This window comes from Myodes glareolus, chromosome 17, assembly GCF_982192425.1.
Source record: "Myodes glareolus chromosome 17, mMyoGla1.1, whole genome shotgun sequence".
In the NCBI taxonomy this organism is placed as follows: domain Eukaryota; kingdom Metazoa; phylum Chordata; class Mammalia; order Rodentia; family Cricetidae; genus Myodes; species Myodes glareolus.
This window is the reverse complement of record NC_142042.1, coordinates 35,162,384-35,180,937: the sequence shown is the minus strand read 5'-3', so window position 1 is coordinate 35,180,937 and position 18,554 is coordinate 35,162,384. Positions and strand designations below refer to the sequence as shown.

Sequence of the window (18,554 nt, the reverse complement as noted above, 5' to 3'; positions counted from 1 at the left end):
ACATTTTATTTACCTTTAAATTATTTTATTTTATAAATTTATGTGTATGGATGTTTGCCTGCATCAGTGTCTGGACATACAGCTCATCCCTGCAGAGGCCAGAAGAGGGCATCGGATCCTCTGAACTGGAGCTCCAGACCACTGTAAGTTACCATGTGACCATGTAAGTGCTAGGAATAGAACCTGGGTCTTATGTAAAAACAGCTCTTAACCAAGGAGCCACTTCTCCATGCCTGCATCATTTGCTTTTAAACAAAAGGAAATTCACTTACAAGAAAAGCCATGACCAAATGTTTCAGTTAATTAACAAGAACCTCTGAGAGTATTTACTCAGTGGCCTCACTATGGGCATTCAACAAGCATGATGACTGAAAGTGGGGCCCCGTCTAAGTGGCTTGTGGTTTGTATCAGGCATTGAGGCAATGTCAATCAGTCAAATCTAAAGTAAATAATGGAATATCAAAATTTTCTATATAAAGTTCCTTTATATTTATTAGCTAATGTTCAATGTAATTTGTTATATTCATTCTAATTTGGGGCCCAGAGATTACACTATCACGTAACAGTACAAAGAAAACCTTCTAATTTATATTTGAAAAATGTTTTTGAAAAGCTTGAACATTATTTAAGGAAATAAAAAATATATATATAATGTTTTAATACTAGGTATCAAGGCACTTGCATTCCTAATATCCCATTTCAACATTATAACCCTTCTTACATAAGTGCACAAAGCAAATCCATTCTATTTACCAAGGTCATCAAAAAAAAAAAAAAAAAACCACAAACAAGCAAGGCATTTATCAACTCCTCTTACTACCAAGGAACTTATAAAAGTCTTAACTGCAAATGTCCAAAACAGTTATCTGCTTTCTAAACCTGTATGCATAGTTTTCTATGCAAGCGCCCAATAATTTGAGGATTAGGTCTTCATAATGTAAACTCAATTTGTGTGCATAAATGTATATAAGAACACCTCAAACACTGAGGGATGGGGACACACACTCACACACACTCACACACAAAAACAGATTACCTGTGCTTCTGAACAAAGCATTTCATTATGATCCATAATGAAATTAACAAAACTTTTTTTCTCTATTAGACAAACCTAATAATTCTTATGATAAAATAAACAAGTTTGTATGACCTTTAAAAAAGTCTATTTAAAAAGAAAAAATATTTTTTCTAAATTTTACTACTGTACAACTTTTGCTCCATCATGGAAATAAAAAATTTATTAAAAAATTTTAAATTCTCTTAAACATGACACAGATTCTATTCAATAACATTTAAGAATTTGATGGGCTGATGACAGTTAACAACATTACTGTCTAATCTAAGACACCAAAAGGTATTGGCATATGCTGGACTATGTATTAAATTATTAAAAGAAAAAACATACAAGTTGAAAATGTGGGCTGTACGTTCAGACACTTGTTCTGAATTAAATAATACAATGTTTTGATATTATTTAATGTTGGCACAGTATATAGATCAGCACACAGGGCTTACCATCTTCACCGACCACTGAATAGTTCAATGGAAAACAGAAAGAAATGGTAAATTATTCACATGAAATCATAATACAGAAGATGCAATAACCTATATTTTTTACTATATTAAAATAAGTACACTTTACAATCCAAACAATTCTGCCAAAATCAAAAACAAAAAAAGCTTTAAGCACATTTGGGAAAGCAAATTACTTGCACAGAAAAAAAGAAAGAAAGAAAGAAAGAAAAAGAAAGGAAAGCACACACTGATAATGGGCAGATATTTTCTAAATTTAACTAAAACTCAAAAGTAAATCATTCTGCCAGTGATCATATATTCTCTTTCAAAGAGAATTTTATGAAGGCATTTACTCATGTCATTAATTTTCAGACGCAGTGATATGATTATTTGAAATAGGTTGAATCAAAAAGATCTAATGTCAGCCATTTTAAAGGAAATCTATGGAAAGTTTAAAACACAGAATGTCCTTCCCAGTGCACTAGAGAAAGCAATATTTCCTTTAGTTTTTTTAGCTTCATACTTCAAACACTACTGTGGATTTAAATGTAATCCAAGTTTGGTAAAGGTAACGTTCTGAAGGTGCTATTTCTAAAAATAAAATTAATAAATGATTTACCCTGTATCAAATTCTCTCTACATACTTATTAGACACAAAGATATAGCTTAGGTTTTGCTTTGAAAATAGATTTTCTATTTTTAAAGTTTCATTCTGAAATCAATGTGCCTGAAAAACAGCACTAAACTTGTAACATCAATTTTAGCAAACTGCATATGAACAGAGTCTGAAGAGATCAACTACAGGTGCTCCTATAGAATCAAAATATCATAAACCATTTTGACAACAGGATTCTGCAATGGCACAAAATGTATCACACGAGCACACACACAAGCGCACACAGTGGCCTAGATTATGCATCAAGTCTTACAAGTCTTCACACTCATCACACTCAGCCAGTCTTAAATGTCTTCACTCTGGAGGCCTGGAGACACATGTCCGTGACAGGCTATTTGCCTCACACGCAAGGCCATGGGTTCAATCCCTAGTACCCCTCATAAAAAATGTATTTTCTGCTTTCTAAATCATGTTGTTTTAAGGAAAGGTAAAATATATATCATAAAATTTCACATAAAAATTGAAAGATATTTAATAAATATCTAGCAAAAAATATCTACCCCTTATCTCTGATGAGTTGGCCATGTATATTAATGATTATGACGAAAAGATGGTATTTGCTATCCATTGTCTTTCTAAACTAAGCTTAACATTCTTTAGACTGTCAGTAGTTTAAAGAAGAAAAAAATTCTTTTGCTATCACAAAATTCAGTGAGAAAGACAGATAAATTAAGGAAGATATTCACAGTATTCTTTAAACACTAAAAACTGTAAGACAAAGAATAAACTAGTCAAATGTGTGGCTTAATTTTTATACTAATTTTTACTACTGAGTGATAATTATTTTCTAATTTATATTTTAATCTTTTAAAGAAAACAGGATAATTATAGCTAAAATAACAAATGTTTCTATTTTAGCTTATCTAGTTTTACTAACAAGCAGAAAAATTTATAGTTCATTGAAAACTAAAGTTCTCTGTAAAAATAGCACAATATAATCTGTTTTAAAGTGTTACATGTTCATGTAAAAATACCAGAGTTTCACAAAGAAATAGTTTACAAATTAGAATATTTCATACAATCACTACATCTTACGGTACTATAGAATACAGGAGTACTAACATTAAGTAAAGGAATAACTAGGTGTGTTTCATCTTAAAACAGGTCAAAACCCTTGGAATTATATTCTGAATGTATAAAAGCTTGAAAGAGTAACTCTGAAACTCTGTTAAGATTATGAATAATTAAACACAAACATGAATTCCTAGTATAAGCTAAGTAATTCTGTTACTTTAAAAAGGAATGTCTATGAAAACAAAAGAAAGTTTAAAAATGTTCGTTTGTATATTAAGCAAATTTGGGTGTATTTCTGAGTCACTGAGGCATGGAGCTTAGCGTCACAGGGGCAATTATAGAACCTTACACCTTAGAGCAGATCCAGGGGCACCACTGCCAAACTCAAAAACATCATTCTGATATAACAGTTTTCAAATCCTTAACTATGAGACTGAATACACCAGTTTTTCTTTAAAAGTGAATATATACACCAACATTGTAAATTAACTGGACTGAAATCCCTGAAAAATCCATGTAAAACTTAGTTTATTAAAGTATACTTTCCTCATGGAATTCTTAAGTGGAAAGATAATATCTCCATCGCTAGTGTTAATTCTGAAATATTATCTAGTAAACTTCCAAAGATGAATCAAAATATAAAAATTTCTCAATCCCAAAACAAGTACTGTCCTCCCTGCTCTGCCCTCTAATCCTCAGGTTGGGTTCACCTGTTCTAGGTTCTACTTTGAACACTGCATTCTTCAGTTTTCCAAAATTATAAAAACAATTTGTGACTATTTAAATTAGAGCAACATATGAAAATAAAACTAATAATAATGAGCAAGCTAACAATCTGTAAGTGCTGCAGTTGTAAGATTCTAGCTGCGAACTGTTCAATAAGAATGTCACACATTTACGGTTTCCCTTCAGTCCTTACAGTTCTAACTGTTTTAATTTTTTTCCATATAATTAAATTTACTTCACGTATCTTAGGAATTCTACCTCATAACTATGGCATGAGGAATCCCAAGTATAATCTCTCAAAGCAAGCATAAACTTTCCAAACTGATAGCCAGGATGCTTGTCCATAAAACACAGACTTATCTGTGGCTTTCTAAAGGTCATAATTGCCTCTGTTATCTGCATTCAGTTAGTTAAGTTGAGGGGGAGAAAAGGGAGTTGAAGGGGGAAGTTACACTACATTACTGCCATCAGTGAAGCTTGTCACATTGTCTTAACAGTTAGATAAAATGTGATCTTGCCCTGATCATATATATTTTGTTCTTCAGGTGGCTAAATGTACTTTAATTTTGGGAAAAGCTAAAGGAAAGAGAAAGAGCACATTATTACTATATTACTGTTAATAACTGGATAGTATATACGGTATCACAACTGTGTCTTTCAAATAGCCAAAAATCCTATAAATTAACCTAAATTATAGCTATATAATTAAAAGTGCTAAAAACATAAAAACAAAAATTTATGGCCTGGGGGAGTAGTTTATGCTTCATATACATAAAGACCTAGGCTCAATCTTCAGAACCAAGAAAAAGAAAATTAGCTTCACTAATAATGGAGTATCATTATTTATTAGTAGTGTTAATAGTCATTGCTAAGAGACAGTTTTAAACTGTATTTGAATTTTACTAGTCTATACATTTTAATTTGTAAAGTACTTTTAGGAATAGATGTCTAAGGCTGGTTACTTAAAAAAAAGTAAAGGAAAAACTCTTAATAAAATGGAGTTTTTGTTGCTGTTGTTCAAGAAAACAAATTCCATATGAACATTACTAACAATACTTAAATATTTTAAAGGGTTTATAATTTAATAAATATCTTCTAATATATTAATTTTATATATAACACTTTATATTTAATGTAAATATATATATATATATTTTGCTTTTGGAAATATCATTTCTCTGTACAACCAAGACTGATCTAACTCTATATGTAAACAAGTCTGGCCTCAAATTCTATCCTCTTGCCTCAGCCTTCTAGGTGCTGGAACCACCACACTGACTTTTAGTTTCTGTTTATTATTAGGGTACTAGAAATTTTATGCACCTAAAAGTAAGTAGGGCAATTTAAATCACGCTTGACATTTTACTGTCAACAAAACAAGACTATAGAATTGGTAGGTGAAGTCAGCATTAGTGATATTCTAATTACAAGAGCAACTCCAGTGACAAATTACTGAAAGTCTCAAAAATGTAAATACATTACAAGACAATGGTGGACATATGATTTCACAGAAACAAAAAAAGCTAAAATATGATCGTACCCAGCACCCTCTTTATAATACCATTTTTTATGGTTGAACATTTCAAATGTTATAAAGAGGAGTTGTTTTGTAGTTGAGGGCAGCTATACTTAATTCTGTGGGGACTATGTATTTACAGGAGAGAGCCTTATAATGAGGGTGGAGAGTATTGAAAAAGCCACACTACACACACAATTAGGCCATCATGCATTTCAACCCATTTTTAAACTTACCCCTCTTTTGAGGCTTCTGAAAGAAGGAATTCTGGGCTTCCCTGTTTTTATTTCATTCATACAATAATGCACGGGCTCAATGGAGAATGTGAGAAACTGGGACCCATTAGGAGTACTGGATGTGAATAAACTAGTAGGGGTTAAGGGTGGGGACTGTGGCTAATATGGAAATAAAGAAAGGAATCAATAAGCCAAATGTGAATAGCTTTTTCCTAAATGAAAATTCTATTTCTGGCAACATATTTTTCACAAAATACACTTCAAATAAAGTTTTCTAAGAAAATAGAGAATAAACATAATTTTGCCAAAGCTATCTTTTAAAAGTCAGTTACTTTTACACAATATGACTTCATGTTTTTTAAACAAGCTAATAGATTAAAAATATAGAGTAAACAAATTATGTAAGAACAATAAAACTTAGATAAAAAAATCTGGATTCTAGCATATTAGCACCATAATGGATTCCTGTAAGGGTTATATTTAACTTGTAGTTGTCAAGAGATAAAGGCAGCAGCTATAGTTAAAGTTATCACACAAAATACTTCTAAAACTGTACCTAATTACCATAAATAGTCAAAAAGCTTCCCATCATATCAAAGCTCTCCTCTCAGGCTGTCTCTTCTTAAGTGTTGGTATCTGTGACTTCTAAGCTGCTTTTGCTACACGGCTGTGGCCAAAGCAGGTCTCACCGCTCAACTTCTTGACTGGACAGCATTACAAAAGCATAGGTAAAGCCTGAGTTACCTTTGTGTTTTAACGATACTTACAAATAGGAAATTTGAGTTAAATTGCATATACCTTCATATGCCAAGATCAAAGCAATGAACTAAATTAAGTGTACTTTAAGAAGTACAGCATATCAGACTGGAGGACCACAGAAGGACGAAGCACTCCATTTGCTCGTGTGTTGAGCTATGTTTAGCTTCCTGAAATTAACAGCACATCAAGAAGCTAACACTAGGATTCTCTTAGCAACTAGAGGTCCCTAAATGCTGAAGCTAATCAAGCTCTTCTCATTAAAGTCATACATGGATAATAAAAATTATAGTAGTATGAGCTATAACATCTAACTTGACATATCAGTGAACTTATTCATTCCAATTAAGAATTTGCATTATTATAGTAAGTTGTGATAGTAAAACGTTGCCTTAGAATTCTGACAGAAACTATATACAAAGGAATTTCAAAAATATGTAATTTAACTAGATATTAAAACTTAGTTAATTCTTCCACATTATTAATTGCTCAACATTAAGGTACAAGACTCTTTCCTAATTAGTAAAAGATTAATTGACTCATTCTGGCTGAATGAAAATTTATCTACCCAACGTCTTTTTTAACACTTTAACTACTAAGTAAGAGTCCGATCAGCACATGGGGATTCTGGGTTTTTACCTTTGGCTTCTTCCCAAAGAGCCACAGTTTGCCCTTGGCCTTCCCTACTGTGGACTTGGCATCCATCTTGCCACCCTCCTGTTTGGATGCACTGATAGTTCCATCAGAAATGGTTCTGTAAATGTGCTGACTGTAGTCTTCAAATGGAAAGTCTCCTGGAGGTTCAAAGCCAGACTTGAAGGAGTCTACTACCATTTGAGAATCCTATGAACAAGAAACATAATTTTAAACCATTTATCTGACAACAGTACATTAGCTTTCAAACCTTTTTGATTTTAATGATGGCCTAAATAGTTCTACAGTAATCATCAAAGGTTTAAAGAAAACTAATCTCTCCCTATTGTAATAAGCATTCACTATATTAATCCCAATTTTAAAAAAGTAACATACACAAAAGAAACTAAAAAGCCCTTTCCTTTCTAAATTTAGGGATTCAGTTAGTTACAGGTAGGCTCATTAGCATTGACTGAACGATTTTCTATGAATACTCAAGTACACAGCACATATCCGACATTCCTCCAAAACTAGCTCTTTTCTCTGGCTATCCCCTTGGAATGTCAGTCAGTGTCTGTCTGCCCATACTTCTTAATTAGCTCTACTGAGAAATAAGCAAACCTAGACTAGGCTACACTGCTAAGTCCTCAAGAACAGGACTGTGCTGTCCTTGTCTCCTGATGCCCTTCCTCCTCCTCATGGTCACTCTTCCATTTGCCTTTGTTTCTTGTTCAGCTCAAGCACTAACACCGGCATTGAAGTCAACTGACAGCTCTAGAAGTTATCCTTCTGTTAACTTTGACTAGAACAGCAGTATAATATAAACACTGTTCAGAGGTTATACTCTCAGATTAGAACTAAAAAACTGAAAAGAACAGAGCTCAAAGTTTCTTTTAAAAAATCCGAATTTTAGAGTTCAACTCACTGTAGGAATAATTAAGAGCCAAGTATTCCTTAGGTTATTTCGTTCCTAAGGAAAGTCTGGGAAATCATTTCATCAACTTCAACTGTAGAACTACCCCGCATGCATTAATTCAGAGACAATACAGTACTTACTCTTCTTTCGTCAACTGATTTTGCTGCAAGAATCATTCCTTCCAAACACTTTGAGATGATAGGAATAACTTTACGTTCCGAGTCTGCAAACCCTCTGTAGCATTCACTGAGTTTAATTGTCCTTCGTTCATCCATTTCTTGTAGTTGCTAATAATCCAGAATTCAAACAAGAAAGGGAAATTACTTTTCTAGTCTAAAGGAGAACAATTAATGACCTCCCCAAAAAGGATTCTTCCCTATACACTTTTATTTTTAACATCTTTCAATTATTCTATATAAACTTGCTAATATTTGCAATCTGAACCCTGTTAAATAACAGGAGAACAAAACAGGCTTTTAATACTGATATTCAAGATTGTCCAAACCATTTCTCAGCTGGCAAGCAGGTATCTGTGTTACAGCTCTCCTACTTTTTCCTCTTCAATGAGGAAACTTTTATGCTTTCAGGAAATGCTCTATTCGAAAACCAAATTTTAGCACTAACTTTTTTTTTTTTTAAGCATTAAGCCATAACACCCAAGTCTGAGAAGTACTCCTTAACCTGTTGACAGTTCTAGTTGGATGAAATATCCAGGATGGTGGCACACAAACAGGTCCCAGACCTTACTGTAATTGGCAGCTCAGAGTTAGGGACATGGAAGAGAACAGAAAGTCACTCCAAGGCAGCACATGCCTAAAACCCTCCCAAATCCCAACACACGACAGGAAATATGCGGAGGCAGGAGAGTGAGTTCAGTAAGTCATCTCTGCACACTTGATCTCTGACAGCACTGGTCTTTCCCCTCACCATCTCAAACTCTACTGCACACATGTTTTTGCTGTGTCAAAGGTTTGGGGGTTTATTCTGAAACCTATGGGGATTGTTTGTTTGTTTGTTTATTTATTTATTTATAAAGATTATTAAATGGCAAGACTGCTCTAAGTAAGTTCCACAAAGGCCTCCAAACACAGAGGGTACTTTACTTCTAAGTTAAAGTTGCTGCAGAATATGAAAACTTGGCTAGTTAATACTAGCACAGTGAGGAGTCACGGGTCTGCTGCTCTGGATTCAATGACCAGAATCTGCTACCACTGCCTTACAAACGAAAGAAAGTCTCACTGGGTGACACTCTTTCCCCCAGAATCTCTGCCCTCATTCAGCACTGTTTCCCTAACTCCCTTTCTTTTAATTTCTCTTCTTTCTAGGAAAAAAAAAGCATTAAAATTCTATATTCACTATTTACAACAGCTATAATTAAGTGTTAGCATACGGAGCTAATAAGCAAACCTTACAACTATGCCCTAGCAGACCAGCAAGGCAGAGAGACAGAAAAGTCAGGCCAGCAAAAACATGTTAGAAGACTTACTGCTGCCATCTGTACTAATGCCAATGATTCTAGGGTGGTGTCAAAAAAACTTAAATCCCATTTCTAGGTGAACACATTACAACATCCAACCTCAGTTAATTCCCTTTACACAGTGAAAGCACTTCTACTGAACTATAATTTATTTCAAAAACTGTCATTAGCTTAGTTAGTTATATGTAACATTAATAATAAATACACAGAAAAGTCTTCTTGGTTCAGCATTAGGAGAAAAGCAGCTGAAGAGCCTGCCTGTTGCTCAGCACCCTGGCCTGGGAAAGGAGGGCTGCTAGGCGTGCACAGATGCACAGACAGGAGAGCATGGTGGATTCTCATCGCAATACACAGAGATATTTCCAGGCCATGCAGTGCGCTGCACGGCAGATTTAGCTTTTATGCTGTACAGTGTTTTCCAGAGTTGAAGTGATGAGGATGGCTCCCGCCCAGCAGTCCCAGAGCCAGCAGTAAACTACTGCTACCATATTAAAATCCTCAGAGAGGCGGAGCCAGCATCCAGGGCCCGATGTGACTAAGCTGCTTACCATTTTAAAAGCGATCCTGGCCCAAAAACTATTAGAGATACACAATAAAGACAAATTCAGATTCAAAAAAAGACCTCCAAATGGGTGACAGTGTTGAATAAATATATGTAGGCTTGGGAGAAAGAAAAAAAATATAGACAGTTATAAAAGGAAATAAATGGCTATAAAAAAACAGTCTTTAAAGAGACAGAGTACAGTCAGTCATAGATTAAAGGAGTACAAAAAGTAAGCCACGTAAAGATGGAAAATACAGAGTCTGGATTATGCATATTATTGTGCTTTATATTTTTTGACTGCAGAGACATTTGATTCTGGGAACTGATAAGCTAAACCATATATATATATATATATATAGTATCTTGACTGCAAAATTTGGATCTAAAAATACGTTGCTTTGGAAAAGAGGTTCTGCTTTTGTTTCCACCGAGGATAATAACCTGTAGATTCCTTGTGGACTAATGTGATTTGATGGACCAAGACCACCCAAAAGGTCTCTGTGAAAACCTCCTAAAATACTTCACTCAACAAAAAGCAGGAAGCAGTTTAGAGAGAACTATACCAAAATTCCCAAATATTGTTTATAAATGTTTGTTTACATTTAAAGGGGGATATGTTATAGAGATAAATACTTTGCAATGATATGGCTCTTGGTCTACTGATACAAATTTAAGGTCAATTTTGTAATATGAATATTTCTGCTTTTGATAAAGGCATTGTGTTTGTGCAGCTCATTTAAAATTGTAATGTATAATTAAAAATGTATTAATAGACAGTCATCTATAATAGTCAAACTTGTAGCTATATTAGGTTTTCTAGATGTACAGAGATGTATCTCAGATGAATAGTTGTTCTTCAACTTTTCAAAGTTTAAAATTTAAAATGTTTTAAGAACTTAGGAGATTTCATGACAATGAGACACATCTGCTCCTGGCAGCACCAAACTATTTCAAAAGGAAGATGGGCACCGAAGAGGCTCCTTATGGAGTTTGGACAAGAAACTATTCTTGCCTGGACTGCCTGATGCTATGCTGTATGAACTGGACATGCAGGAACCACAGAAAAATGACTGCTGAAGTTGCCTAAAGAAGGTGAGATGATCCTTCAGGGTTCCTGTTTCATGAAAGAGTTTGCAAGACATTCTGTAGGATACAGAGGACAAAGTGACTAACAAAACTACCAATAGAGGCAAAACAGTCTTTCAAATTTCCTGCTTTATGGAAAAGTCTGCCAAATACTATGGGTCTTGTAGGCTGAAGGTTGGATGCCCCAATGTTACAGAAGAACTTTGGATGACTGTCCAGGTAGAGAAATGTCTGTAAAGTTTTGGAAGTTGCTTACAACTTCCTGTTTACTTAGATAATATTATATCGTCTGGAGTCTTTGATGGAGTTGAAGAACAGATAGTAGTAATTATAATTTTTTTAGTTATGATAATAGATAAAATAGATATAAATATTATAACTGTAATTCTTACTTGATACCTGTTTTGTTATACATAATTTTACTATGTTAAAGTTAAAATTTTCCTTTTTATTTTAACAGAAAAGGGGAAATGGTGTGGGAAGTCCTTCTGCCTATGTTTTGCTTTTATTGGTTAATGAATAGGGCAAGACAGGAATACCAAGGAGATAGATGGAGGGAGGGATGGAGGGAGGGAGGGAGAGAGAGAGAGAGAGAGAGAGAGAGAGAGAGAGAGAGAAGGCAGAGTCAATGAGAATGTAGCCACAGCAGGAGAAAGATGACAGATGGAACCTTACCAGTAGGCCACAACCACATGGTGATACACAGATTAATAGAAATGGGTTAAGACATAAGAGCTAGTCAATAAGAAGCGTGAGTTAATAGGCCAAGCAATGTTGTAATAATACAGTTTCTGTGTGATTATTTTGGGTCTGGGCATCCAGGAAATAAACAAGTGGTCTCTGCATTCAGCAGTGGTGCATGCCTTTAATCCCAGCCCTGGACAGGAAGGGGCGACAGCCAGGGATGATGCACAGTGAAACCCTGTCTCAAAAATACTCTTTGAACTCAACTAAACTTACCTTGTAAATCTGAGGAATCACCACATAAAAATGCTTGTGCTGTTCTCCATTGAAGTTTTGCAGCTGTGCAGCATACTCATTCTTATTCTCATCAGCCATATGCGTACGAAGGTTCAACTGCTGCTTGGCCTACAGGCAAAATTGGTCCAAATGATTACCAAGAACACATTAATTTTCCTGAAAACTATACCAAAGCTAGATTTTTGTCAATAGATAAGCAAACAGCTAAAGAAAATGCTTTCAGATCTTAATGGTTTTCTTCTCACAATAATCTCTCTGCCCTATGATAGTTGTCCTCCTCTTTGCAGTACCTGAAATAGTCTCTACTTAACAAAATTCATACAGAAAATAATAAATGACATTATGTCTTGAAACATAAGTACTTATGCATTTATATATTTATATTACTAAAATAGTTCTGCATTCAATTTCTTGTAGAAAATCAAAGAATATTATATTTACTAATGAGAATATAAATAAATCTGTTAGTCCTAACACACTGAGTATGAGCAAAAAATTTCCTAACTGGTGTAAAAAAAATAGGAAACAAAGTAAGAACTGGCTGCCCAGATGCAGCACTACACACCAGTAGTCTCACATACATACAAGGCTCAGAAGAGAGGATCATCAGAGTTCCATAGCAACCTGGGCACAATATAGCAAGAAGAGAGGAAGAGAAAAGAGGGGGAAGGGTGGGAAGGGGTGTGTGTGTGTGTGTGTGTGTGTCCACTTTACATTGTTCCAAGGAACAAAACATTTAACAGGTTATACTACAAAGCACACTGAGGTATACATCACTATTTTTTTTCCTTGTTTTTTGCTAAGGATTGAAATTAAGGGCCTTACCATTGTTAGATGAGTGCATTGATCCTCAAACCCCAGCTCTATCCCTAACTCTTTTGATTCTAGTTTCTACAGATGTAGTTATTTACTTAACGTTAGTCTGTAACTCTACCTTCTTAACTCAGAAATAAACTGACTATGGAAGCAAGGTAATCAAATATATAAGCCCATAAAACCCTATTTAACCTACAGCATATTATTAAAAGACGACTGCAATAAGTACCATGTAAACAAAATACTACAAACAAAAGTATTTCTATAGAAAAAAACTGAAACAAAACTTGAAGTTCCAACCTGAAACCCTAAGTATTATTTACACATCCCCCTTTCTCTTTCTACCACAAACCACATTGGGACAAAGATTCCAAATGTCCTAGCCTTAAGTCCTCACGATCTGTTGGAAAACTACCCCACCAGCTGTGAGTCCCATGAGCTATGGTGGAGGTTTCAGCAGGGTGCATAAAGGAATATGGCTACAAACTAAAATAGTTAAGTTTTCTAATAATAAAGAGACTTCAAATAATTGAACATTACACCATGAACACCAAAGTTCTGAGAAAGTTAGGCCAGGTTAACTAGCTGATAGATGCTTAGCTAATGTGAAAACTAAACTCTGCAGACAAAATGGAGATGTTAAATGGAGAGTTCATCAAACAAGTAACTTTAAATTCCCAGAACATAAATTTCAATAATTATTATTTGATGATGAATCAAAGGAGTGTTTAAAGAGTGGGTGTTAACCTTCAAGAAGCCTCCCACGTGCAAAATAGTGCCTTTGGTGGTTACTGTCAAGTAACACACTGATCAATTGTAGGTACAGCATAATGTTGTGAAGGAAATTATACTAGACGCTCAAAATTAGGACATAAAAATTTTAATAGGATCAAAACTAATCATGAATAAAGATGTCCGTACAAATTTAAAATACAACAAAAGTTATGAGAGACACATCCTCACATCAACTTACACATGAAAAGACAAGGATTCCAGACAGTCATTAACTCTATGGGAGTCAGTTCAAACAATGTGACACTCAGGTCATAGGAACAAGAAGTTAGTGCTCAGACAAGGGAGGCAATCAAAATCAGAACTCATCTGACCAAATGGCATTATATTTAGAAAATGAAATGTGGGACATTGAAAACTTAAAGGGAAGTCAAAGAAAGTAACATGATAAAGGTAATTCAAGCATTTCCTATGTGGAATAGTTGAAGAACTCTGTTTATCTAGAAGTAGAGAATATCTAATAAGCTAAAATATCTACAAAACTATTATAAAAAATGTATTTGACTTTTTCTATATAATTCAAGAATGTGAAACACATATGCATAAAGCCTAAATAAGGAAAATTAAAGCTGCTGAGGAGTCCTGTTCAACCACACACAGTCTGCATTCTTGATGGATATGTCTTGGTTTTTCTATATAATTCTGGAGTAGGGAAGAAACAATCTTACTAGCTGTTGTTTCTCTTGAGCACTCTGAATGCAGCTATTTTATTATCAAGTTTCCTTCTCAAATCAAATCAAGTAAGCAAAATTTGCGTGTTTTATATTTAGACAGAACGCCGATAAAAAAGTTGTGCCTTCTTTTCATATGTGTAATATCTGCACCTCAAAGTAGGATTGCTGACTGCATGCAGTGAATACACATCAGTAAATCATCTAGTTTTAAAAGCAGTTTGGACATCTTACCTTTTCAACATCTGCCTTGGTTGCATTAGTATCATTATCCAACCTTTCATAACTCTGTTGTGCTTTCTCTGCTTCTCTACATTCTCTTTCAAATTTCTTTTTACTCTGTAAAGAAAATGGAAATAACTTATCTCCTTTGAGTAGTAGCTTAAATGTTACCAGTGTGTGCTATGTAAAAACGAACTGAACTAAGTAAAACTGTTCTAAGTTGGAAAATTAAATCTATTATTATAACTAATTTATATTGGTTATGGTATTTATGTGTCTTAAATTATCAGATATTAATTTCTGACAATAAAGAAAAAACAGGCATAATTAATATTCAGTGTATACCTAATTCTCTGTCCAAAAAAAGGGGGGAAATTTTTATTATAAATAAATATTAATTGGTAGTTTTGGTATTTGCTTCCATGTTTTTCTAGTAGGACCCCAACACAATTAAGATGCAGAACTATCCCTTCAAAAGGGTTTTATGCTGTTTCTATCATTATGTCTCAGGAGTTTTTATCAGCACAGATATAAACTTACTTGTTTTTGTGTTGAATTTTTCCTTTAATAAACAAAAGCAGGGTTTTACTATGTAGTTCAAGCTGGTCTAGATTTCACTTGTGTAGTCCAACTTGTCCTTGAGCATTTAATCCTCCTGCTTCAGCCTTCAGGGTGCTAGGATGCCTAGCTAGGTGCCATCATACCCAACTTTAATCCAAACTATTATGACTTTAAAAATGCTGCTTATGATTGCTCAGCAGTTGAACACTTACAGCTCTTGTAGAGAAGGCTGACTTACAATCATCAGTAACTCCAGCTCCAGGGAGCTGACACCCTTTTCTGGCCTCTGATGGCACAAGGCACACACATGGGTGTACATAAATACATGGAGGCAAACATTCATACACATAAAAATAATGAAAACTTTCAAATCTATTTATGACAAAAGCATGATGTATAAATGTGCACACACAAGTTTGATTTTTACACACAAGTTTGGTTTTTTTATTTTCAATATACACTTATTGCTAATTCAACCTGAGTCTCCCCACACTGTTTAAATCTCTCCACAGTAAATTCTAACATTAGGAATTCTATCAATTTTGTTTTTCTGTTCAGTTTCTCCTTTGGGTTTCTAATCTGCTTGCATCTGAACTCATACAAGCTATCCCAATGCACAGCTCTTCTCTTGGGGTTTCCCTTTCCTATAGTCCCAAGGACACCTTGCACCTCTTATCTGGATCCATTAGGCTATCATTCTGCTGGATCACATTTCGCAGTAGCTTTCTACAATGTTTGTAAAATACCATTTTTGAGATTAGAAATGTTTGTATTGTTACCACCCCATCCCACCCCATCACCATTCTGAAGCTTTCTGAACCCAAGCTACTGTGACGGCGTTTCCCATTTGGCTGAGTATAGTTGGAAACAATTTCTTTCAGAAATTTAAAAGTACTACTTTACTATCTTCTGTGGGGCTTTGTTTTGTTTGTTTGTTTCAAGACAGGGTTTCTCTGTATAGTATCTTTGGCTGTCCTGGAACTCACTTTGTAGACCAAGCTAGCCTCAAACTCAGAGATCCTGCTTCTGTCTACCAACTGCTCAGATGTAAGGCTTGCGCCACCACTGCTGGCTGATTTTCTGGTTTCTATACATACAGACCAGGATATGCCCAATCCTGTTTGAATTCCTGATTATTTTAAAAGACACGCTTATTTTATTTATTGCATCATTTTGTTGCTGTGACTAAATGTGTTTCTCAGGAAATTCATGTCTTTGAATTTTTTTTTCCTGGATTTACTTAGGACCATCTTTCTTTTATATCTGGCATGCTTATTATTTTGAAAAAGAAACTGCTAAATAAGATCTTCTAATTTTATTATGTTGCTTCATAGTTTTAACCTCTGTTCCTTTGCTTTACTTTACTTCAATGTTAGCTTTCTAGTGAATTTTTCTTTTCTCTTTCTATGAACTTCTTTTGTTCCTTATATGCACTGTTTTAACTAGTAACCATTTTTTAGTAACTGTCCTTATTTCCAAAGATATAGTATTTCCTCTGTTCCACAGAGAAAATTAAGACCAGTTTTGAGTTTTTAAGCTTTTTACCTTTCATAGTTTCTGTTTCTTTTTCTACCTCTTTTTTCTTTTGGTTTTTCGAGACAGGGTTTCTCTTTGCAGCCCTGGCTGTCCTGGAACTCATTCTGTAGGCCAGGCTGGCCTCAATCTCACAAAGAGCGACCTGTGTCTGCCTCCTGAGTGCTGGGATTAAAGGTGTGCACTATCATGCCCAGCACTGCTTTTTTCCTATATATTAGTGTGGTCTCTGTCTGGGGAATCTTTAGCTGTGTGCTCTTATTTTAAATGCCCATTAAAAACTTTACAGGTGGGGTTGGTTGAGCTTGGTCTTTCCCTCTAGAATGAAAACAGCCAGGTAGTTTCCTTGGAAAAACCCTGTGTGATTCCCTTCACCCACACCCCACCCCTCAATTTTCAAAATTCCCAGAGAAAGCCTCTTCTAAGTCCTTGCCTGGAAAGTGCCTTGCTATCAGTGTTCTGAGAATTATCCCAAAAAAGAAAGCAGAAGATTTGAATATTTGTATTTACCCAATTCCATTGTGGAGCCAGTAGCTATGGGTTAATAAATCTGATACAAATTGAGGTTACTTACAAATAAGTATTTAATATTAGTCTTATTTGTGGAAAAACATTTACTTTTCCTGTAATAGTCAAGTACAAAAAAGAAAAATACAAATGAATTGAAAATATTCCTTTCCTATTGTATCATTATATGATATAGAAAACCATGTCTAGTTCCCATTCTTCCTTAGCAGAACCTACCTCTCAATACAGAGGCTGTAAATAGCTATGGCTTGCAGCCCCACCCACCTCACAGGCTCATCTAAGGTACCTAGGGGGAATCTGCTGGGGTTTTCTGGAAGTTTTATGTCCTTGATAAAAAAGGACAGTGAGAAAAGAAATGTTCCTTCTTTCCTGCCTCTGGGTGCCACTTAAATGAGGACTGGTTCAATTCCTGATCATAAAAAGCATGAAGCTGTAGAATGAGAGCCAGCACAGTCCATGCGGCAAAGCAAGCACAGACGACATGTAGCCCTATGGCACCACTGCACTACTGACCACGGGTGCTGTGTGTTCTGAGAAACTAGTGCACGGTCACCTAGAGCCTCCTGACTGACAGGCCCAGCATCTGACATCCCTTCAAGATCCCGTTCACATTTTCCTCTGCCCTCAATTTAAAAGCCATTGTTCATCCTGAGAGGAATAATTGTCTTCCAACTTTTTCTTCAATTTTCTCCTTACTTCCCCCAGTTCTTTTATAGCTCCTTTCAATTTTACCAAACATATTAGAAATTCTGTAATTTTGTTTTGACTAAAAAAAAATATAAAAAGACAAAAAATTAGGAAATAGGATCCTATACTTATTTCTATACACTAAACATAAATTATTTATCTGTCAGTCTCTTTCACTGACTGCAGGTTCCACCAAAGATAAAAATCAGGTCATTTTTACTTTTGAACAAGTACAAGTAAAGGGTTGACTAGGGTTGAATTTACTTTTCATAATATTATTAATGACTTAAAAATACATACATTTAAAATACTTTATTTTTGTAATGATTTTTTTCTTAAGACCTTTGCAACTTTTTCTTAATAACTGCCAATTGTTCTAAAGGCAAGTCAGCACAAACTACCAACAGAGTTATGTCAACATTCATTTCTAGAGGAACCAGTATCTCCTTCGTATAGGAGTATGTTATTCTGTGCAAATGAAAATCCAGACACTCTCACACTAATTAGATGGCAGAAACTCAGGATGCCACTGACAGTAATTTAAAATTTAATAATAAAAATCCTCCCTTAAAGTCTTGGTGAAACCAATTACAAAGAAAATGAAAACAGACTATTAATGTACCTATGAACTCTAAATCAGCACTGGAGATTAAAAACATTGACAGTTA

The 18,554-nt window shown here is 34.8% G+C and overlaps 1 protein-coding gene across 3 annotated transcripts in view; it reads right to left on the bottom strand.

The window, feature by feature from the left end:
- The window catches only part of Fnbp1l (formin binding protein 1 like), a 77,332-nt gene that overhangs the window by 10,927 nt on the left and 47,851 nt on the right, over positions 1 to 18,554 (bottom strand). For 2 of the 3 annotated variants that reach the window (XM_085677760.2, XM_085677761.2), the window contains exons 6-9: positions 14,590 to 14,694; positions 12,056 to 12,184; positions 8,129 to 8,275; positions 7,079 to 7,282 (exon numbers count right to left, since the gene is read on the bottom strand). In XM_085677760.2, coding sequence (XP_085533886.1) covers positions 7,079 to 7,282; positions 8,129 to 8,275; positions 12,056 to 12,184; positions 14,590 to 14,694 — 585 coding nt within the window. Of the gene's footprint in view, positions 1 to 1,515; positions 1,531 to 5,683; positions 5,843 to 7,078; positions 7,283 to 8,128; positions 8,276 to 12,055; positions 12,185 to 14,589; positions 14,695 to 18,554 lie in introns of all 3 variants that reach the window. The other variant, XM_085677762.2, reaches the window with a different exon arrangement.